This window comes from Bolinopsis microptera, chromosome 12 (assembly GCF_026151205.1).
Source record: "Bolinopsis microptera isolate Bmic1 chromosome 12, MBARI_Bmic_1.0, whole genome shotgun sequence".
In the NCBI taxonomy this organism is placed as follows: domain Eukaryota; kingdom Metazoa; phylum Ctenophora; class Tentaculata; order Lobata; family Bolinopsidae; genus Bolinopsis; species Bolinopsis microptera.
The window spans coordinates 6,862,420-6,887,607 of NC_087083.1; the positions used below are offsets into that span (position 1 = coordinate 6,862,420).

General features: G+C 38.7%; 1 protein-coding gene across 4 annotated transcripts; it reads left to right on the forward strand.

Annotated features, from left to right (window-relative positions):
- The first annotated feature begins 3,344 nt into the window (after positions 1-3,344).
- On the forward strand, positions 3,345-23,745 carry LOC134824287 (uncharacterized). Of its 4 annotated transcripts, none has more exons than XM_063836096.1 (10): positions 3,348-3,491; positions 4,429-4,607; positions 4,863-4,937; positions 5,268-5,309; positions 5,921-6,048; positions 9,110-9,181; positions 10,113-10,236; positions 20,421-20,489; positions 21,845-21,930; positions 22,678-23,745. In XM_063836096.1, the coding sequence occupies exons 1-10, from the start codon at positions 3,454-3,456 to the stop codon at positions 22,768-22,770; spliced, it is 906 nt and encodes a 301-aa protein (XP_063692166.1). In that variant the 5' UTR covers positions 3,348-3,453; the 3' UTR covers positions 22,771-23,745. The 4 variants fall into 4 exon arrangements, with proteins under 4 accessions (XP_063692169.1, XP_063692166.1, XP_063692167.1 ...); XM_063836097.1 differs by lacking the exon at positions 3,348-3,491 and adding an exon at positions 3,652-3,934; XM_063836098.1 differs by lacking the exon at positions 3,348-3,491 and adding an exon at positions 3,653-4,080.
- The last annotated feature ends 1,443 nt before the right edge of the window (positions 23,746-25,188 follow it).

Consider the following 25,188-nt stretch of genomic DNA (forward strand, 5'->3'; position numbering starts at 1 on the left):
AAACTCATCCCCCACGTGTCCCTTATTCAATGGTACGAGTGACGATTTAAGTTACTATCACTCGTAGTCATACTGCAGCGTCTAGCTATAAAAACAGCAGTCTGTTGGTGATTCTGTCTAACTGCTGTATTACAGGCACATTACTGGCAGGTGTTCGGCCTGGTCATGTGATCAGCTTCATGTTTACAATTAGACAATTAGATAAATTCTCCGTATGACGCAAATATTTGCAGAATATAAAATGCGTTTTAATATTTTATGCTAGATTGTAGACTGTCACTCTTAAGCGGAGTTTTTATATTTTTTTGGAGTAAGTAAAAGTTTATTTACTATGTTTACCGCCTTACTACCTCTGCACCTGCTACCCTAGTATGTCATACCCCAGTATGACATACCACAATTCTTATTTCTTAAAACCCTAATTATTTTCACCCTTATTCTTCCTAACCCCTACTGCAAAGTATCAAAGCACTCCATTTTCTTGATCGATTTTTTAAGGGTTGAGAAAAATCTAGCTAGAACTAAGGTTAAAGGAGGTTATAAGGTGTGATGTTAGCGCATTAATAATTAATATTAGATAAAAGTTAAATTATAATATAAAATGGGGCAGTAATTGATGTGATCAACTAAGTGTGAGCTGGTTACCAATTTGGTCATCATTTCCATTACAGTCAATTTACATGACGTCATCTCAAGTTACATATTACATTTTCCCAGTGAGGGAAGTGACTAAATTATAACTGATTAAACTAATTACTCTTTAATTTTTTCTCGGCGGGTTTTGCCAAATTTAGATTTTATAATTGCTACCCAGTCGAGATGTGTTACACTTGTTCTGCTAAAAATATACATCGTTTTTCCCAAGAAAGTCTAACATTTTAGCTTGATTGTAAAGTCTTGAAGCAAATCTCTAACACGTGTAAAGACTATTAAATTGGGAAACAGATCTCTGAAACAGAACGCTAATCTCTGAAACAGACAGTAGTTGCAAACCGGACTGCTTGGTTGTAAAACATTCTGCCGAATTGTTTAAGATATCCTTGATTTGTGTAGTAGAAAAACAGTGGATCAGATCGCTGAGTTTTGACGCAGAAGGCTTTGTTGTGAATCAGATTATCTGATTATGACTTACAGACAATCTAGTAGTAGTTACAATCCGCCATCACGCAGGTACTATCAGTTAACCTTTCTTTTGATAAACGAGATTAATCTTTAAATACATTTCTGCCTTGTGAACGTTTCAATCAACAAACAAACTATACAAATATTATTTAGTTTTAGTTACATTTTCACTTTTAGGGAGAGCTACTCTTCGCTAAATTCAACTGCAAGCAGACGGCCGAGCTACACTCTCACTAGCTACGGGTACGTTTGTTCACTTCAGCGATCAAAATTAACTTTTAATAAACTTTCAGTGTTAATCCTTTATTTAAAATTAACGAATTATAAAACGCGTGTTTAATATAAATGAATCATGACCATAACCATTATATTTCTGTCTTCTGATATGAGTTCCTTCGTGGGTTTAGCCCAGAAGATCATTAATATCTGACAAGGGGTGGGCAATCCGAGTTATATTTTGACCACGTTGAAGTTCGCTTTACTCCAACCACAGGACGAATGCTGAGAAAGTCGGCAGCATTGTGACAGGTGAAATAAGCGTTTAGCATAACCGCCGGACTCATAAGTGACTCGAATGTTATTTCTCGATTTGGAATCTTAGTTTTTTCGGACTTTTTCCCCTTTTTCTCCTTTTTGCCAGCTCGTACTTTTCCTTTACCTCTGTTTGGCACCTTATTCTGAAAATATACCATTGAATTAACTCAAAATAATAGGGTTATCACGAACAATTAGTACAGGTATAATGTATATTGTATATGCAGTGCTAATTGCTGAAATCACTCAGTAATTTTTCTCAATCATTGGATTTGGCAGTATTGTCACAGTCGTAACCCCAAAATCGTCAAAAGATTAAAAGTAGGCGACTAGGAGCAAAGCAAATTGCATCCCGTGCTCAATTAACTAATGCAGCATACCATGATACTGAGAGTAAGGAAGCCAAAAGAAATAAGGAAGAGGTGACAGCTGAGATCTCAGGTCTTGAAACGTTTCAATTTTTGACCTCAGCAAGCTTATATTTCTTTCACTCTCCATCACAGAGAATCTATTCCTTGCCAACAAATGTATATACAGGCTTCATCGACTGTGCTAAAAGCCTTAACAAAGCGACATTCTAATAACAACAAAAGGGTGGCAAGTGCGAGATATTCTATTTCCATCCCGAAATCAAGTAACTGCTCCTTCATAAAATAAAATCATATTTTAAGTGAGTAATTGGAAAAAGTTTTACAATTTTGCTCCTGGTCACATCATCTCATAATCAATAAATCTATTTTTAATTGGTATTATCTCACTTTCAGTCGGTATTACATCGGCGAGAGTTCTAATAATAATAAACTATTATTTCATTGACACGACCACGTAATACTATTGAAAACTCTGCATTGGCCCCGAGAATTTAAGTATTGCTCTTGCCATAACATTATAAAAGATGATATCTATTTCTTTGGTAGGAATGGACTATAAGTATAAAGCCATTAATCAAGGAGTCATTGGGCCAAGGACCTAGATTCCAACAGATTGGATCATATAGTCTCAGTGTCGGAAGAATTTAAAAAACAAAGAACTAACCATGACATAAGCTTTTGGTCACAAGGATACTAATTGATTGGCTATCAGATCTGGAGATTGCTATATAGAGGCGGTGATCACACAGGAGAACTTTGCGGGTCTAATTCTTTCAAGTGACAAATATTTCATAGACGACTGGACTAAGATTCGCTGTCGGAACTAACACTTCATATGCGTCATACCAGAAACTGGCAAGTCCGAATGCTATACGCACTCATTTGCACTCACCGATTTGTTTACCTATATGATCCAACATACTGTCTTGAAGATTGAGCAACATATCGCAAATTTTTAAGCTGCTTTACGGTTTCTTTTTGTCACTCACTAACATCAGGTTCGTATAGCAGGCCGGCTTGTCAACTTTCCGTTTACGTAGAGCTAGTAATTAGGATAATATCGGTCTAATTAGCTGCTTCTCGGAGAATGGGCCAGGAAATTCAGGCATGCCTCAGACGGCACGTTCAAAAATATAGCGGCTCTATTTTTATTCGTCGAATTACGATCGAGGAATCCATTGCATCCTACATTCCCCCGTGCACTGCATGGAATTTTCATGTACGAAATTATATTAGTGTTTTAATGTTGTCACATTCTATCATCACTGTGTTGCGTGCAGTAGTCACGTGCCAGTCACCTGGTATAGGTTACTGCAACAAACTCAAGTCACGTGACTTCTCACCTGAGCCTGTACATTAATTGGATAACTTATAGTTGTAGACTATGTATAACTTTTTGTTTTTTGATGTGTAGTTCTACAATCAGATGTCATTCTTCAGCACATTTTCCAGAAATCGATACGGGTAAGAAACACACTCTCAGGTTGATCAGAATCTATATAGTGGTCTCTAGAGTCTCTGATCGTGCGTATTTTCTCACCTTCGGTAAACCATACGATGTTGAAAGTCTACCGGCTTTTCAACAACTCCAGTCAACATTAGAATTTCTTAACGTCCATGAGCAGCGATGTTTGACGCCTTGTAGCATGGTGCATTTGCCGCACATGTTACTTTTAAATGTTTGTAATATACCTGAAGGCAGGGTCTCTGACAATTTAAAAGTCACGTGACAATACGCCGACTTATATCTCTTTGTTAACATACCTTTACCCCTGCTAAACGTTATATTCTACAACGAGCGTTTTGCTGACCTACGATATCGTTAAGTTAGGCTGAACCGACAGTAGCTGATCCCTTTTTCGTGTTTCCTCGCCAAAAATGAAGTTTACGTTCAGAAGTCCAGTCCGGTAATACAGTTCTAATTTTTCCTATCATATAGTTGTACACCTCACATAGTTGACATAGTTCTCCCCGCTTCTTTGCGCTTATAGTCGCTCTTACTTTGCCGAGCTGCGAACTCTTAGACAGTGCACTAGATGAGGGGCATCAAAAGGTGAAACGAAGCACTGAACTTACCTTATTTGGGCATCACGTGTTACTTTGTTTGGGTATCACGTGTCATCTCTAGAACTGTTTTGTGGGGGTACCATTATGCTGGGACATTGTATCACGGCTTATTTAACTGTTGTACTGGTTAAAATTACTTGGGCAAGCGTTGATCATTGTAATCTTGTAATTTTCCTGGAAAATATCTATCCGTTAATTCTCGTTAGCTTTGGTCGATGGTATAACTTGTGCATGATTTAAAATGTTTCGTTTTTCACGTATGAAGTCGAAACAAACCGTGAAGCTGAAACTGAAACTGAAAGTGAGACCGAAAGTGAAAGTGTTTCTCCCGCAGATCAGGAAGCGGCTCGTCCGGCAGCCCCTCGAGGTACGGAAGTACAAAATCCAGTGGTTACGGGACCACCTCGTCTGGTTATGGCAGTAGTAGTGGATATGGAGGCTACACGGGCTCCACAGGGACTTCTAGCTACGATTCCTCCTACACTCCTTCCAGTTCCAGGACCCCGACTTATGGTGAGGATCTGTTAATTTGGCTTTAAAAACTTTCCTTTCATTGTAATTTAACCTTCAAAATACAGTGATGTGACTTAACCTTGGTGTGTGTTCACCAGCAGAAAATTGCTGCCAGAATATCTGTCGAACTCGTCAATAAAACCTACCTAGTTTGGATTTATCAACTGATTTCAGCACACATTTCGGTTACTTGTAAGTCGTTTGTTATTCATGAGAGTGATATTTTGATGTTGTTAAACTTGTCCAACACATCAGGTTCTGGTGTAGGGGGTTATGGTAGCTCTAACTACTCCTCATCCTACGGGACATCTAATTACAGCGCTGGAACAGGTTCAGTAATTAGTACTCGTTCTTATAGTTATGGTAATTTTTGGTACGGTACTTGTTGCTATGGTACTTTTTGTTATGGTACTAAACGTGATGCTATGATACCATTACTGGTTTGATTTTCTAGTTAATTGTCGTTACCTGTCACCTTCACTTTTTAGTTACATCATCTTCTTAACTTATTAATACGAAGGTTCTTTAGTTTCAATCAGTGAAACTAAAACCTTGTTTAAGATAACATAAGTAGACTTTTGGGGATATTTTCAACCTTGTCATAGTTAACAACTGCAGCTTGTACTTGTTGGACGTCGTCTATTATTCTCATGTTTACAGGATATGGAGGATCAAGTGCTATCGGAAGATCTTCAGCGAGAGGTACTTGTTTTTTTCGAACTTTCTTTTGACCAAAAACTTAGTGTTATTCATTTACGATTTGCTATCGACAAAATAAATTCATTGATAAATTCATCACTCCCCTTAATGTGACAATATCATCTCTCTCACGGTACATCCCACTTTCTATCACATGACATTTCACACTTCCTCACGTAACTCCACACTCCCCATATCGTTACGTCACATTCCCTCTCGCGTGACATCACACTCCCTCTCGCGTGACATCACACTCCCCCTAACGTGACGTCACACTCCGCCTAACGTGACGTAACACTTTCTCTCATGTGACGTCACACTCTCCCTCACGTGACGTCACACTCCCCCTAACATGACGTCACACTCTCCCTCATGTGATGTTACACTCGCCCTAACGTGACGTCACACTCTCCCTCTTGTGACGTCACACTCCCCCCTAACGTGACGTCACACTCCTCCTAACGTGACGTCACACTTTCCCTCATGTGACGTCACACTCTCCCTCGTGTGATGTTACACTCGCCCTAACGTGACGTCACACTCTCCCTCACGTGACGTCACACTCCCCCCTCACGTGACGTCACACTCCCCATAATATGATGCCACGCCTTCAGATTATGACGCTGGGAGTAACGCTAATAACGCGTACACTAGTAGTGCCTACACATCCAGGGCATCCAGGGACCGGAGCTCTGAACGCAGTTTGGACAACATTTACACTCCCCGAGCTTCCCGCAGATCGGTAATTACTAAATTACTTAATCAATTTTTTATTCAATTCCTTAATCGATAAATTTTCAACCATTGCATTATTTAATCACTTGACCAACAAATTATTTGATCAATTAATTGCCTTATTACTTAATTACTTATTTACATACGTTTAAATGGTGAATAAGTTGTTTTAATAAATTTGTTTTGATTTTTCCACTTGATGTGTCCATTTCGGGGTGAGCAGCTCGAGTAACCAATTTACAGGAATTTAGTTTTCTCCTCAGTAGTTATCCCAACTCTTCTTTAAACTAACTAATATCGTAACGCTCGTCACGTGACTTCATATCGCGTGACGTCACATCTCGTCGCGTGACGTCATATCTGTCAACTCTGTGTAACTTATTAATTCAATGCTTGTAGTTCGTTAATTAAATACAGCACTATTAAAGCACCTGTCTGAGATAGCATCTTATATAGTAGCGGCCCTCATAGTTACATAGCGGCTCTGTTTGTTCGACTTCGAACATTAACGGGTATTAATTTACTCTGAAACTATAAAAATATATCGTATGATCTGGATTGAAGAAACTGTAATGTGTGTAATTGTGCGTGTTGGGAGCAACTATTAGTCTACCGGTATGGAATAGGGTGCACTATACGCTGTTACCATAGCAACCCACTATACATAATACTAAGACCTCTAGCTCTGTGTAATACTGTAATATTAGCTCACACTCGTAACCAATAATACACAGTAACACTAGTGCAACTAGTAGTTACTAGAACTAGATCAATGTAGACAGAGAGAGTCAGGGAGTGATTGGGAAGGTAACACGTGATGCCCAAATAAGGTATTAAATAAGCTATGAGATGTCCCACGTGGTAGTGAGAAAGTATGTAATAAGTATGTGATATCACGTGATCAGCCACCTCACGTGACGTCACAAGATCTAACAGAGACACAGAACTCACTAGAGAGAAGTGACGGGAGGAAGGGAGCACGCTCTCAGGGGGTTGCTATGGAGACACCGAGAGAGAGGATCAGGTCTAGTGAGCAGAGTTCTAGAAGAGATAGGAATAATGTCTTGGTAACGAGTAGAAGCAGCAAACTGCCGCCACTCAGATCACATACAACAAGCGATAAACCCCCTGCTTATAGACAACGTACAACGGTACAGTGACGTGGTACTGTGTGACGTGGTACTGTGTGACGTGGTACTGTGTGACGTGGTACTGTGTGACGTGGTACTGTGTGACGTGGTACTGTGTGACGTGGTACTGTGTGACGTGGTACCGTGTGACGTGGTACTGTGTGACGTGGTACTGTGTGACGTGGTACTGTGTGACGTGGTACTGTGTGACGTGGTACCGTGTGACGTGGTACTGTGTGACGTGGTACTGTGTGACGTGGTACTGTGTGAAGTGGTACTGTGTGACGTGGTACTGTGTGACGTGGTACTGTGTGACGTGGTACCGTGTGACGTGGTACTGTGTGACGTGGTACTGTGTGACGTGGTACTGTGTGACGTGGTACCGTGTGACGTGGTACTGTGTGACGTGGTACTGTGTGACGTGGTACTGTGTGAAGTGGTACTGTGTGACGTGGTACTGTGTGACGTGGTACTGTGTGACGTGGACGTGGTACTGTGTGACGTGGTACTGTGTGAAGTGGTACTGTGTGACGTGGTACTGTGTGAAGTGGTACTGTGTGAAGTGGTACTTTCTGACGTGGTACTGTGTGACGTGGTACTGTGTGACGTGGTACTGTGTGACGTGGTACTGTGTGACGTGGTACTGTGTGACGTGGTACTGTGTGACGTGGTACTGTGTGACGTGGTACTGTGTGACGTGGTACTGTGTGACGTGGACGTGGTACTGTGTGACGTGGTACTGTGTGAAGTGGTACTGTGTGACGTGGTACTGTGTGACGTGGTACTGTGTGAAGTAGTACTGTGTGAAGTGGTACTGTGTGACGTGGTACTGTGTGACGTGGTACTGTGTGACGTGGTACTGTGTGACGTGGTACTGTGTGACGTGGTACTGTGTGACGTGGTACTGTGTGACGTGGTACTGTGTGACGTGGTACTGTGTGACGTGGTACTGTGTGACGTGGTACTGTGTGACTTTGTTGAATTTACTGTTTTTCTGTATACTGACTATGTGTGTGAATGTACCGTATAATTCTTTTGCGTGACTGCAATAAAGGACTAAATATTATATAATGTGCTATGACTGATTTAATAATATGATTGATTTAATAATATGAATGTTTCTAGCAAGTTACATTGAACTTCTTTTCAATCACGTGTGATTTCTTGCGGGGACTAAAAGTTGGATAACATTTCCAAATTTCTTCTATCAACGGACTTTATTTTCTCGTTGGGGTCTTCTGGTCGGTGTTATGGTTTCTCATGAAAATACTTAACTATATAGACAGAAGTATACAACATCTCAATATGTTAAAACAGCACGTATTTAGTCTATCCTAATATTTTGTGTATAACAAGAGAGTGATAAGTGACCATATTTTAAAAGTCACTTTATCACTATAGCTAGCTCACTCAGACACTGATTTGAAGTTAATAAGTGTTAAATGACTGCCAGGAGTTTACATTCCTTATTTCTCAAAAGCACGAATTGGAGCGTTGTATGGCTGGCAAATAATATGTGTGTATATTATAGCTTAATGTGTTGAACATTGAAATGTAATCCAAGAATTTCTCATATTTCGAGCTCTTTTCTTTCATTTTTTTGAAGCATTGCCATTATTGTTACCTTTCTTTCGGATATGTTGCAACAATTTATTTTCCATTTATCAAGCATTTACCCACTCTGCTTTCGCTACAAAAATAATCAAAATGAATCTGAAATCTTTAAATGGGCTTGAACTAGATAGGAACTGAAATACAAAAGCGTTGGAGAATAGTTGAAATGTCGAAAGAAATAACTAAATTAATAGTCATTTCTTTCAATTGGGAAAATAAACGTCATTTTTAAAGCATGATAAATACATTGCACACAGACCTGTTGCCACGGTAACGGAGTTGTTACCATGGAAACAGTTCTGTTAAATACAGCACTGATTGCAGAGTGGAAACAGCACGAGTGATTATTACCGGACTGGCCTCAGAAAAAGTAGCAGCTACTCCGGACTTCATTGGGTATGTTACCATAGCAACCCACTATAGCAACCCACCATAGCATCACACTCGTTATCATAGCATCACACTTGTTACCATAGCATCACACTTGTTACCATAGCATGACACTTGTTACCATAGCATCACACTTGTTACCATAGCATGACACTTGTTACCATAGCATCACACTTGTTACCATAGCATCACACCTGTTACCATAGCATGACACTTGTTACCATAGCATCACACTTGTTACCATAGCATCACACTTGTTACCATAGCATCACACTTGTTACCATAGCATCACACTTGTTACCATAGCATCACACTTGTTACCATAGCATCACACTTGTTACCATAGCATCACAATTGTTACCATAGCATCACACTTGTTACCATAGCATCACACTTGTTACCATAGCATCACACTCGTTATCATAGCATCACACTTGTTACCATAGCATCACACTTGTTACCATAGCATCACAATTGTTACCATAGCATCACACTTGTGTCATAGCAACACTCTTTACCATAGCTGACAATAGCAACACAATTAACGCATTACATCATAACTTTGATTAATATGTATGTTGTTTTTTTGCATAAGATGAAAATGTTTTATAGATATATAGCACCGTAATTAAAAAGCAGAAATTTAAAATGCGAGAGCCAATTCTTTCTCAGAGTCTGATCTATGGATAAAAGGGTGTTTGGATCAAATTGATAATATGCTGAGGAGGATGGATTGAAATCATTTTATTACCATAATCACCAGAATACTTTATCCCTAATATCAGGAGATCATTTTATTAACATAATCACCAGAATATTTTATCCATAATATCAGGAGATCATTTTATTATTCCCATATTTACTTTACTCTAATTACTCCAATTATTATAATTATTATAATTACTCTAATTATTATAAATACTCTAATCTAACTCAGGCTCGCGAGGCAGAGAAGAAGGAACACAAAGTTGTTAACGTTAATGATATGATCTACAAGTCTCATCGTAGAAACGGCTCCAACACCTCCATTAACTCTGATGTCTTTGAGGAGACAAAACCAGGTTGGCTGTTATTGGAGAATATGTTTGTTGCCATGGTAACTTATCATATCAGTGTGTTGCTATGGTGAGGTATAATCATCATGTCAGTATGTTGCTATGGTAAGTGGTAACGTATCAGTGTGTAATGCGTTTATACGGATATTAACCGAATTCTTGTTTATTACACTAACGGAGTTCCAGATTATCTCTCGAATAAAACAATGTAATCTTATCGGAATAAGATAAGGCTTGGTGAGCAATCCATAGGGCGGTCCCAATCAGCTGATATAAAAGCCCGGGAGCCCCTCAGGGTCGGACACCTGCCGGCACTACTTGACTCGCCCACTCACGTGAGGTGACACGTGGGCTTACCTGCGAGACTGCGTGAACAGGATAAAGGGGTTCCCATTCCCGTCTAAAACCATTCTTTAAACCGGAATGGTGTAAAACGTAAAGTACAATAATAGCCCATTACAGTATAGTTTACACACTTCGTCTACCTATATAATATTATGTAGGACAATTGAAAATCGTACCTTGTTACAAGCATGGTGGTATGTGCTGTAAATGTTTAAACTTGGAGAGTTTGAAACGTAATTCCCAACTGGGAATCTTGTAGAACGTAAATACAATATTGGGTGAGATTTGTGATCTCAGCTAGTTCTCGGTTTTATCAGCGTCCCTGATAGGAACCAACATTAAACGTTCTCAAGAAACCCAGGCAAAGTTTCTACTTAAAGTATTCATGATAACAAGTGTGTTGCTACAGTAACTAGTGGGTTGCTATAGTAACCCAGGCAAAGTTTCTACTTACAGTATTCGAGTAAGTAAACCCAGGCAAAGTTTCTACTTAAAGTATTCATGATAACAAGTGTGTTGCTACAGTAACTAGTGGCCGCTGCTATAGTAACCCAGGCAAAGTTTCTACTTAAAGTATTCGAGTAAGTAAACCCAGGCAAAGTTTCTACTTAAAGTATTCATGATAACAAGTGTGTTGCTAATGTAACTAGTGGGTTGCTATAGTAACCCAGGCAAAGTTTATACTTAAAGTATTCGAGTAAGTAAACCCAGGCAAAGTTTCTACTTAAAGTATTCATGATAACAATTAACAAGTGTGTTGCTACAGTAACTAGTAGGTTGCTATAGTAACCCAGACAAAGTTTCTACTTAAAGTATTCGAATAAAATCCCACTCTATAATCAGGGCGGAATCTGGGGTTTTTCGGTATGCTCGAGAAAAGGAAATAAGGCTAACTACCTTGGGAGTTCTCTGATGTAAAACCTGCTCAATGTCGAACCAGATTTCCATAAAATTTGGACAAGAGACAAGCCCTTTTTCGCTAGCTTAGAGGCCGAGGCACCTCAAGAGTGCCGGAATTTCACTGCCGCAGTTAAAAAGGGTAGGAGTATTTACCCGCTGAGTCAAAACCCGCATTAGGTGAGCAATTCTATTCGGAGTGCCCTCGCGTATCCAATAGTATATTTAACATAATCGCATAATCAGTTCTTGTTGATTCATGTTTGTTTGTTTATAGAACCCGTCCCCAATCTCGTATCGGAAAATGACTAAAATCAGGTCTGAAAACGGAGTACGAAGGAGACTTGAAGTCGTCGCTATTCTCGATCAGCTTGTCTTAAAGGAATCTCTAAGTCTAATACTCTAATACAAAGCCGAACCGCATGGAGAACGGCACTATGCACTAGAGAATGGCACATTTTCTTTATGCTTTATAGCTTGTATTGTATAAGTTGCTGGGGTGGAATCCCAAAACATAGGCTGAATAAAATGTGTGCAATTGCAAAGCGATGTATAAGACTGCTATTTGGAAACATCCCCGATTTTGATCATAAAGAATACTACTTAACATGTGTGATGTGCACGTTTGAGAACTTATAATAAACATATTATGGTTAGCAAGAACTACCAGTACCTGCTGTTCACTGAGCAGAAAATTATGAATCCGGAGAATCTTCACATCACAGTGCAGGCAAGCACGACCGTCGCCATCATACTCACTACTAGTGTAACCCGTGACTACAGCCGGAACTTCACTATCACAGTTGAAATGCAAAAGTATAAGCCCGCCTATTATATTCTAAAAAACGCATTACATTTTCGTAGTTAAAACGGTGCGAAAGTATGAACTCGCTCAGTCCAAACACACTGCCGTATAATCAGTTCTTTCTCGTGGATAATTAAGTCATTATTAGGCACTGTATTCCATGATCATAAGGTCCGTACAACCTGTACCACGACTATTACACCTCATCACTCCCGTCTTGAACCGCTGTCCATTTTTATTTAAATCGTTTAAGAAATTAACCCTTGTTAACTCCGCACCACACCCGCCTATTATATTTGAAAACACGCATAACATTGTTGTATGAAAGTATGAACTCTCAACTCTCTCTGCAGTCCAAACAGACCGCAATAAGTGCAATCCCCCCTAATAAGCTTATAGTATTATCTTGTGGCTAACCTAATTATGATTCATGTACCAACGCTACATATAATGCAGTAATGGGAGAGAGAGCGAGGAGGGAGAAAAAGAGAGCCATTTTATGTCACATTTGTGGTACAAAACCATCAATTAAACCACTTACCACCGACCAATTTGAAAAACCTTATAATTCATTTGGCTTTGTCAGAGTTTTGTCGAAACTATACCGAAAAAACCAGTCCCGTAACTCTTACCGTTTTCTTGATTAAGCCGCTCGGAAATTACACAGACACACAGACACACACACACACACAGACACACACACACACACACACAGACACACACAGACACACACACACACACACACACACACACACACACACACACACACACACACACTCTCTCGCACACACACACACACACACACACACACACACACACACACACACACACACACACACACACACACACACACACACACACACACTCTCACACACACACACACACAGATTATTGCTTAAGATAGCTACAATTTAATATTCACGTTGCCATGGAAAAATGTTCTGTTGTTAGGCTAATCTTAGTAATCCGGCTGATTGTAGAACTTAATGAAGTTTATTAATAACGCTGATAAACTTAAACTACTCGTGGTTATTGAGTTATTGACTATATGAGTATATTGATTATTGAGCTTGTATAATGTACACGCGCCAAGTTAACCTAGATGATATTACCCTAGCTATTGCACCATGTTCCATGTGTACACTATTCTTCCGAAGACTGTGGAGTGAGCACGTGTTAATTGTTATGACACGTGCACACTCCACAGTAAGATGTGATTATTGTCCGAGCTGTGTACAACTTAACTCAGGTGAGGTACGTTGAAGAACACGTCATGATCTTAGGAGAATTAGGGCGCATGGCTTGAGCCTTGAATCTGAAGCTTGAATCTGAAGCTTGAATCTGAAGCTTGAATCTCAAGCTTGAATCTGAAGCTTGAATCTGAAGCTTGAATCTGAAGCTTGAATCTGAAACTTGAAGCTGAACCTTGAATCTGAACCTTGAATCTGAAGCTTGAATCTAAAGCTTGAATCTAAAGCTTGAATCTGAAACTTGAAGCTGAACCTTGAATCTGAAGCTTGAATCTGAAGCTTGAATCTGAAGCTTGAATCTGAAGCTTGCAGCTGAAGCTGAAGCTTGAAGTTGAAGCTTGAATCTGAAGCTTTAAGCTAAGGCTTGAACCTGAGGCTTGACTCTGAGGGTGGAGTGATAGAACAGGCCAAAAATAGAGCCTGAGGTGCGGCTAATCCTTGCCGAGTTCGGGATTAAACCCCAACTTGGTGCTGCGATAAAACTCACGCTAAACCCCACATCAGGATTTAATTCTAATCCGCAACTTGAAACTGGAGATTAGCCTTAGGTGTGATTAATCCTCAGCTCAGGTTTTAAGTTGTAATTCTGACATCCATACATGGTCAGGGACCATACAATATCCATATATGGTCAGGGACAAAAGGATTTCCCAAAAAATGAATAATCGGCCTTGTTTATAAGTCAGTTCATAATTGATTTTTGATACTTCTCCGGACACTCATGTCTGTGAGTGTGAGCTGCTTCTTTTGTTGTGGCACCGCGACATGCCAAACTAGGCAAAATCGCGGCGTAAATCTAGAAATAAATCGCGGCGAAAGATAATGTATTTGCAGAGCAAAGTTAGATGTCATATATTCGTTAACTAGCTCGTTAGTCTAGTTAGATTAGCTATAAATATTGAGCAGAGAATGCATTAAGATCAGCCCTTCCAGAAAGTTCCTCCCAGCTCGCCAGACTTCCTGTTTAGTATTTACAATGAGATAACTATATAAGTATAGATGTCAGTGCAATACCTCTATAGTTATCTACTTTGGTCAAATTCCCTTTTTTTAGAACAGGCACGATGTTTAAGTGCGTCCATTGGTCAGGGACATCACCATTAACTAACCTCACCAGAACGGAACAAATAAACCATGTTTACAATGAGATAACATCACGTGATCGGATCACGTGTTTTTATAACAAAGCTAGAGATTAATGGGCAAGGAGACTGCTTTTCGTGTGTGTGGGAGGACGAGTAGGTTTAGAAACTTGTCAAGAATGTTTACTGTGAAGTGCGTGATCAGCAATTCCAGAACATGTAAGACTATTGTCCCTGGATCCTTGAGTCTCTCCCCATCGGCAACAATTAACACAACACTCAGCAGCTCAATGTGCAATAATAAATAAAATAATAAACCCTATAAAGGAACCAGGATGTATCACATTCTTTCCAGATTCATAGGTAGCGATCATAGCAGTCTGCAGGCCCCACGTGATCAAATCTATATTAGTACTACTACTAGACAGGATTAAACTACCTGAACATTACCAGAAAACCAACAAAATATGTTAGGCTCATAATGACCAGGGTATATATAATAGCATTGTCCGTGGAGAAAATTGGTTTCAAGGAATCCACTTTCACAAGCATTTCTTAACCCACTCTCACTCGCCTGATGAGTGCTGAAGTAACCTTGTTGGCCAAAGACTTGACCACTAGACATAAAATTGACCACAAGACATACCATGGATTATGAAATTGTGCAGTAGGTGAAATCAGTGTTGCAACTGATTGTCACTTGTCAGATACTTGTCAAAAATTTCGTCGGATCTATAGTTATTGATTTGTGTTTTGCTTGTTATTGAACAATGGACCGCTTGTCGCGGCGCCGCGATTTTTGGCCAAAATAATCGCGATTTTCTTTTGTCCTTGTGTCCCTCCGAAGGATGTTGATATATGTGAGGTGTGGTCTTCCCCTTCGACGATGTCCTTGAAGGGGTTCAACTGAGTTGGCGGCCAGTTCCAGACTTCAGAGGAAATCTTGTGCCTCCGCAACACTATAATATGTTATAAGATCAAGGTCGTCAGCAAAATCTGCATCAGTGACCTTGACAGCCGGATGGCGTCGGCTTCTTCTAGGGTGTAAAGTATATCCAAAGTCCCTAAGTAGTAGAGGAAAGCCCTTTATAGGTAGTATCTTTTTGAATAGTTTTCTCATTCTAATGTTTTTCTAACCTAATCCAAGCTCACAGTAAATATAGAACATTTTTAAAGTTATCTGAAAAACATGGAGTTGACTCATTATATTCGAATGTAAACTGAATCGGAGCCACATAACTGAACAGAAGCAAGCTCTAAATATGTGCCAGCTATAACAGCTCAGCAGTATCATATACAGTATGGTTTAAAGTACTATCTAAAGATTTGGAGTAGTATCATAAGCTCTTAAAGGTGGGGGTTAACACTACCTTCTTAATTACCACTTTTTCAGGTTAGGTAGCTAATTACCTTGTTTGTTAACAATATTAATTTAAGAATACTACCATCGAGAAGTTCTAAGGGAGGAGATGCAAGGACCACATGGAAGATTAAAGTGTGAAAAGGCACCCAATCTGATATCGATACGAATCATTGTTCATGTTAATTGCTATAACATACTTATTGTAGAATCATTTACTTTTATCATAATCAAACAGTTCTGCTGTTTACTGCAATTAACGTGAACGATATCTAATTGGTGACCTTTTCACACTTTAATCTTCCATGTGGTCCTTGCATCTCCTCCCTTAGAACTTCTCGATGGTAGTATTCTTAAATTACTATTGTTAACAAACAAGGTAATTAGCTACCTGAAAAAGTGGTAATTAGGAAGGTAGTATTAACCCCCACCTTTAAGAGCTTATGATACTACTCCAAATCTTTAGATAGTACTTTAAACCATACTGTATATGATACTGCTGAGCTGTAGCTGGCATATTTTTAGAGCTTGCTTCTGTTCAGTTATGTGGCTCCGATTCAGTTTACATTCGAATATAATGAGTCAACTCCGTATTTTTCAGATAACTTTTAAAATGTTCTATATTTACTGAGAGCTTGGATTAGGTTAGAGAAACATTAGAATGAGAAAACTATTCAAAAAGGGTTGCTGTATAGTTTCTAAAAGATACTATCTATAAAGGGCTTTCCTCTACTACTAGCATTACCGCAGTCAGATCTTTATCCCGGGCTCCCTCGAATACCCTTCTTAGACCAAGAATATGGCTAGTTGTTGACCTACTCTCCCTAAATCCGTTCTGATTGATCCTTAAGATGTCTTCCATGGCAGGCTTGATCCTGTTCAGTATCATCTTATTGAGAGTCTTACTCACTATAGCTGATGTCAGTGCAATACCTCTATAGTTATCTACTTTGGTCAAATTCCCTTTTTTTTAGAACAGGCACGATGTTTAAGTGCTTCCATTGGTCAGGGACATCACCATTAACTAACCTCGCCAGAATGGAACAAATAAACCATGTTTACAATGAGATAACATCACGTGATCGAATCACGTGTTTTTATAACATAGCTAGAGATTAATGGGTAAGGAGACTGTTTTTCATGTGTGTGGAGTGACGGAGCATGACTACGGTATTTAAAGGACGGTCCTGTGGTCCGTACCTCACGTTTGATCCAGTTCAGCCTTAGTTCAGCACAATGGCGAGACTTTTCGTTTTTCTAGTGGCTATCGTAGCCGTCCTTGGACTCGTTGAAGGAGCAAAAGGAGACAAAAAGAGAAGAAGAGCTGCAGCGAAATGCGCCAAGAACGTCTTGACGTTTGAGTCGTGTCTAAAAGAGGGATACAAATCAACAGCAGGGTGTATCTCTGGAGATGGGGAACTTAATAAAAAGGATATGAGGAAATGCAGAAGGATCGAGAAACAGTTAAAGAAATGTGACTACTCTTGCGACAAAAAAGTTGAACCAGAGCCAGAGCCGGAACCACAACCAGAACCGCATCCAGAACCACAACCAGAACCACAGCCAGAACCACAGCCAGAACCACAACCAGAACCACAACCAGAACCACAACCAGAACCACTCCCAGACAGTAGTTGCAAAAGAGACAACTTTGACTTCGGGGGAGCAGACCTCAAAAGCTTTAGATCAGAAAGCTTCGAGGACTGTGCTAGCCACTGCCGAGACACAGCAGACTGTCAGTCCTTCACCCTCAAGAAATCTGACAACTACTGCTGGCTAAAGAACAAGCGAGGAGGACAGACTGGACCCTCACCCGCTGATGATTTAATCAGTATGAACATCGACTGTGCTCCAAAACCAGGCTTTGTAGCTTCCGACAGATCATGTGCCATGGACGGTTTTGACTTCGGGGGTGCAGATTTGAGGAGCTTCAGAGCTGAGAGCTATGAGGTCTGTGCCATAGCGTGTAGTGATGCAGCTGATTGCCAATCATACACTCTGAAGAAGTCAGACAACTACTGCTGGTTGAAGAGGAAGAGAGGAGGAGAGACTGGACCCTCTCCAAACAACGCCCTGATCAGTAGGAACATGGAGTGTGAAACTCAGGAGCTTAACAAAGACTGTTCAAGAGACGGCAAAGACTTCGGGGGAGCGGACTTGAGAAACTTCAAAGCCGCCAGCTTTGATCAGTGTGCTCGTTCCTGCAGGATGGCTCAGGATTGTCAGTCCTTCACACTTAAAAAATCTGACAACCACTGCTGGTTGAAGAGGAAGAGAGGTGGACAGAGCGGACCATCGCCAAATGTTGATTTAGTCAGCATGAATATCGACTGCTCCCCTGAATTTGACAACACAGGACATTTCAATAAATGTGCCATGAAAGGTTTTGACTTCGGGGGTGCAGATTTGAGAAACTTCCGATCTACTGGATATGTGGATTGTCACACGAGCTGCTTTGACGCTGCTGACTGCGTCTCCTTCACTATAAGAAAGTCTGACAACCACTGCTGGCTGAAGACGAAGGCTGGAGGACAAAACGGTCCCGGAGCTAACAGTGGTTTAATTAGTGCAAACATGATTTGTTAAAATAATTTATCTTCTTTGGTTTAATTCTTTATCGGACTTCTGTTATAGCATGGAATAAAATTAAGATTAGAGGCATTTTTAATAAGATTTGAAATAAATAAATGAAATGTTGAAAATGAAAGGATAATGATCATGATTGCGCTAAATATTTCATGATTTTCATGTATAACTATAATTATAAACATTACGTAGCATTTTGATTTCAATTGTCGTGTTTTATTTTAGCTGCGTTTTTATCCACTGAAAGGAAATAATATAAAAATCATATAAAAATTATCATTTACAAATTTTATTAAAAAGATTTTATATGATAACAACTAATACTATAACAGGCAAAACAACAATTGAGTCAAACAGTGAAATTTCGGTTAAGGAAAAGGCAGAAAAGCTTCTCTTCAAAGATCATCCAAAATCTCTTTTTTTATTTTGATGATTTTCCGTTTATCAAAACTTTCTTTGGTAATCTAACTTTCAGACCTCAATACTAGGTCTTGTGGCTGTGCCATCTACACTTTCCACAGTGAGGGGTCGTTCACATATTACGTAATCAGCCGAGTGGGGGGGGGGGGTTTCCAAATGCTTACGGTTGATTACGGGGGGGGGGGGGTAAAAATTGCTAAAATATTGATTACGTAATATGTGAACGACCCCTGAACTCATTAATTGGTCATTCAAGAAAAATGCTTGAACAGTTTTCAAGTATTAAACTACTAATAAATGACTCATACATTTATTTCCACCAGTCATAACTTATTCTCGTAAATTTGTACCTTAATCAGAATAGATAATTTTGTTAAAAAGCGCATTCTCCCAAATTGCTGGACTACAATGCCGGCCCCCCTCCCCATGTGGGCTGCAAACATTTGTAGCACCATTGAACCAATCGGAGGGATATTAGGACGACTGTGCTAAATCGAGCTATTTTAACATACATGTTATTATATATAAAATATTGATTGTAGGACATGTTCGGTACTTGATCAATACATAAAAGCCGAAGATATTGACTGATATTGTCAAGCATTAGACAATTTTAGCTAGCAGAGTATCGAAGTGCCCAGTTCAGTTCATGGTCAATTCTTCCTTTACCTTTAGTAAGCCTTACTACTAGCCTGTGTAAATTAGATATTACATTCCTCTCAACACTAACCTCACAGTGAATCATAATACAACTCTCGTAGCACATACCCTCCTTCTGAGAATGTAGCTACATTAACCATGGTAACTATTGCTGTAGTAACCATGGTAACTATATTAACTATAGTAACTCAACTCTATGGTAAAATTAAAAACATTATCTTAATTAACTGTAGTATGTGTAACTACAATTCCTATACTATTGGGACTATTGCTAGATATCGTAACTATCGCAACTATAGTATATGTATTAGCCTATAAAGCTTTAGTAACTATATTTAGTAATAATAATGATGATAGTAACTATATTTAGTAATATTAATGACGATAGTAACTATATTTAGTAATGATAATGACGATAGTAACTATATTTAGTAATAATAATGACGATAGTAACTATATTTAGTAATATTAATGACGATAGTAACTATATTTAGTAATAATAATGACGATAGTAACTATATTTAGTAATATTAATGACGATAGTAACTATATTTAGTAATAATAATGACGATAGTAACTATATTTAGTAATAATAATGACGATAGTAACTATATTTAGTAATGATAATGACGATAGTAACTATATTTAGTAATGATAATGACGATAGTAACTATATTTAGTAATTATAATGACGATAGTAACTATATTTAGTAATAATAATGACGATAGTAACTATATTTAGTAATAATAATGACGATAGTAACTTTAGTACTTTTTTTCCCCAGGTATCACCAGGTCACGGGAGAGCTCTCTCAGGACGAAACCTGCAAAGCGCGATTTAGAAGCTATACTAGGTTAGTTACCATGACAACGCACTTTTACCAGGTTTCCTTATTTGTATCAATACCTTCTGTATGTGATGAAGTGTGTTTTTACTCGTGACTGTTGGGGGTAATTTTGTTTAGTACGAGAAATGTGTCAAGTGACTAGGGTAACAAGGAGTTCGAAGCGTTACTGACGTGGACAACTTGGAGAGGGATAAACTGTTTGGTTAAAATCACATTTCCAGTGTTCTAGAACATTCGGTAAATTAAGAGCAGTACGCCCCCCCCCCCTCCCATATCAGAGATCTCCAATTCTAAATCGCTCCACTATATTAATACAGGGTGGGCCAAAAGTCAGTGTGCAAACGTTGGCCTTAATAGCTCAGTCACTGAGTGCCCGATTGAAATAATTTGTTCTGGTATGACTTACTACCAGTACCACCACTGGTTCGAGAAATTTGTCAAATCGAAACATATTTGTGTTCATTTTTTCAAAAGAAGGTTCATTTTCGCATTTATTTGATAGTTTGGATAGTCGGATCGAGCCAAATTTTATTGAATTGTGTTTGGCCATTTAAATTACGTTTGCCCTGAAAAAATGAGAGTTCTAGCTTCTCAGATGACCGAGATATGAATCTTAACGAGGTTATTCATTACGTGTGATCAGGTGATTGGTTTACCTGATCATGTGATTAGGTGAACCCGTTAAACACCCCGTTAAACATTATGGGAATCGTGAAGGCTGCCCAATTAAGGTGTCGTGTCGCGGTGTCATATAATCACATCTAGCATGTTCGGGGAGAACAATATAAGTGTTTTAATATTGAATGGGCGTGGTCTAAAATATTCGAATTTTCAAATTTTGGTGACGGAATCCTCGAACCAGTACTAGTAGGTACAGTAAACCATCTGCAAAGCAACAACCCTCAAATATAAAACACGGCGGGGGTAAAAGACCCAACGTTTGCACACTGACTTTTGGCCCACCCTGTACATGTACTTATTTCCCAGTACTGTCGCCGCACATGTCCTAACACCTAAGGTGCTCGGTATACTTTAGACACGAGAAGGGAACAGAGTACAGACCAAGGGTTACATTTATGTGGGCCCATTTAAGGTTAAAGTAAGAAAAGTAAGGCTACTGTATTCTGGATAAAAGTAAAACGAAGCCACGAGGTGACATACGTCCAACAATGGCGTTTCTCTTGTCGCTAACATTATACTTATAGTGTGGAAGTCGCGCACGTGTTGCCATGGTCACAATCATGTTGCCATCAGCCATGCAAACATTTATCCTAACTCAACAATTGTTATTTTGAGTTCCCAACCTTGTACGTGATTTTATTTTAAACTAATCTAAGTAATAGTTAATAAACTACTCGCAGGGAAAGAGGATCATATGTTAGTACAGCGAATTATTGAAGAGAACAAGGCAATCATTGAAGATGCTCATGCTAAGCTTACTTCACAGGTAAATTAAATATTACTATGCCTATGGTAACTGCTATGATAATTGATAGCCATCTGCCACAGTAACTACTATAGTAACCGTAGTAATAATTAGATATGAACCCTGATCTTCATTTTTATTTATTTGTATTTATACTCTCATTTGTTGTGCTCTTTGCTGTCTAAATGTCGTCATGTGAATTGTGATCAATTGCAGATTGCCCTGGCTGAACTTGTTAGTTTTAAAAGTAAAACTTTGTTATAAGACGCTTTATAGTTATAGTAGCGAGATACTACTGTAGCAGTAAAACTAGTTACAAATACGTATAACTATAGTAGTATTGCTAAGCTATAATAGTAGTATTGGCATTGCTAAGCTAGAGTGTGTCGCTAAGCTAGAGTAGAATGGTCTCATACTGCTGCAGTTACTACAGCAACACAAGAGTTACAGATGATACATTCTTTCATTTTTACGGAAACTGAAAAAAGTTGGAATATTTTCCAACATTTTTGACAGAATCTTGTTGAGTGCTCTGGTAGCAGATTATTTAGTCGTTGTTAAAGAATGTCAAGGGATTCTATTCTCAGTTACTATAGCAACAGGACTTTTAAGTTGCAATAGCAACGGCACTTTAATAAAGTAGTAACATTCCTGCAGTACTGCATTCCCACAATAGTATAAATGTTAATAGAAACTAGTACCCTGTTTGCTATACTTTAAAACTTCAGCATTGTTACATTAGTATACTGTAACCTTGTCCCGTTTCAGGAGGAGAAGCTGATTAAGAAGATAATGGAAGTTTCAATGACTGGCAACTCTATCGACTGCCTGGATATACTGACGATCATCGAGTCTTGCTGAGTGTTACCATGGTAACACTCATGTTGCCATGGTAACACGTCATGGTAACTAATACCCAGTGCAGTTTATGACTGAACATCATGCTGTTGCCATGGTAACACATGGTAACACATGGTAACATATGGTAACACATGGAAACACAACATCATCCATCGAATTTCTTGTGCGATTAGGAAGACGTTCCAATGTCAGTGGTGTAATGATGAACTGAACTTTAAGAGTCAGAACTGTGTTGCTATAGAAACTAATAGCAACAAACGGTAGTAACTTGTCAGGACCATAACATGTTTCATTTCGATTTATATTTAAGTTACGATCAAGACTTGTGAATTTAATCCGTGATATATTTAAGTGATTTATATTTTCATTTTACCATTTTGTACATTTTTACCCTTGATAAGTTTTCATGTTGTTTTAGTGTCACGTGACCGATTCCCGACCAATCAGAGAGCTGTAATGTCACGTGACTAAAATGCAGCTCCCGTAGTTTTGTAGTTTCTGTGTTGATAAAGGAGCAGGATTTAAATTCTAATGTTTAATTTTCTGGAAAATCATAAATGTTATAAATTTGTTACGATTCTTAATTGATATTTTTTTGATATTTATAGTATGTCATGAATCATTGAGAGGAAAGAGTATTTCGTGTTACTATGACGACTGTGATACGTCCTGTAATAGAGAGATTGTTTCAATTCACTCTGTTATATGTGTCAATGATCCGAGAGTTGATTTATAATTTATAATTTCTGTTAAAGTTTATACAAAAAATTCCATTTAAAAGATTTTAATCGAATTTAAGCCCCTTCCATTTGCAGTGTCTACCTCAAGAAACCACTATTTACAAGTCTCCCTTTGTTAGACCTATTCATTCATTAGATTAACAATGTATCATTAACAGTAATGTTCAGGGCATCGGTTCAGGGCAACAGTTAATTAAAAGGAAGCAGTATTTTGTGTCACATGGAGATTTAACTTAAACTCAGTGTTTTAATGAATCTTTCGAATCATTCGATGAAAATAATAAAATTATTAGTCATTTTAATAAACTAATCATCGATTAATCAGAAAAACGTGCAACCAAGGAAACCGCTAATTCCGAGTTCAAATCCTTTAAACAATAAATTAAAAACAATAATTTAACATGGCATGAGTTACTAAGGAATCTGGCCGAATAGAACAGTGTTATGTATTGACTGTTGAGCGATAAATACAATCATTGCCGTAGAATTACTTTGTACAAATTAGGGTGTAAGAGGGCCACCCAATGAGGTAGTTTTCACACTTAACTATTAGTTGTCTTATTCAAGTTTATTAAAATATTAACAGTTCAGATCTGAAGTAACCACAGTTACAATATTAACACTATTCTAAGGAACAGTAGGATCAGTTAGCCTCGATAAGTTGACAGTTCCTCCAAATCAGTGATATGTAATCTGAACTATGTTGAGGATTATCCAGTTTGTGCGCTATTGATCTTTCTGTCCACCACTTTATCAGAGAAGACTGACTCTGATCGAGCTGAAGGGAAAGGGTAGTTAAAGGTGACTGATAAACTCTGAAGTTATTTTATTTGTATCGTCTGTTTTGATGTAAAACGGTTTTTATTTTAAGCAAATGATCCGTACCAGAAAAATAATCCATTTATAATTGTATAGAAAAGCGTTTGCAGTAGACCTACACTATACAATATACTAGCAGTACTGCACTTGAAGTACACATACACTACAGTAATTACAGTAGTGCGCGACGTAGTACGCGAAGCCCATATTTAGGAATTCGATCTTGACCACAGGACATTACTGTCAAAGATATCGAGTGGCAAAAAAGTGAAAGTTTTTTGGGCGTCATGCAGAAAACGATAGTTCAACGGCAAGGGGTCGTTCACTTATTACGTGATTACTTTTTGGAGAATTTTCTTTGACACTGCTTTAGTGAATTGTATCAAAATGACACTAGCGTAATCATTTATAACCCCCCCCCCCCCCCCCCTCCCCCCGCCCCCTCTCAAAAACGAAAAACGCTGCACAATTAATGCCATAATATTTTCCGCTGTGTGAATGTGATAAGCTTAGCAAGTCTTAGCTTGTCGTGCGGCGCGCGCGAACGAATTAATTAAAGGCGCGCTTGAGAAGGGTCATAAATTGTAGCTTCGCGTTTTCCAGAAATTAAATAAACAGCTTTCCAGATTGTGACCGAGGAATGGCAAAGGGCGGGAATGGTCGGTTTTGGAGTGTTGTGCTACCGGATGTTAGACGCGGATTAAATTCCGTACCAAATTCTTTAAAACTGTTGTGTTCGTTGAGTTTTTATCTAACCTTAATCAGACAAATTCTTAATTTGTAAGTTGAGATAAAGGATGCTGAATGTCAAATGTTGATGAAGGGGCTAGCAAAAAGAAATATAAATTTATATTTTCTT

Bases quoted from the DNA above. Each gene is read 5' to 3' on its own strand.
- LOC134824287 (XM_063836096.1), top strand. From the start codon at position 3,454: ATGTCATTCTTCAGCACATTTTCCAGAAATCGATACGG. The intron at 6,049-9,109 runs GTAATTACTAAA...CACTGATTGCAG, and splicing joins CCCGAGCTTCCCGCAGATCG to AGTGGAAACAGCACGAGTGA. The intron at 21,931-22,677 runs GTAAATTAAATA...GTCCCGTTTCAG, and splicing joins ATGCTAAGCTTACTTCACAG to GAGGAGAAGCTGATTAAGAA.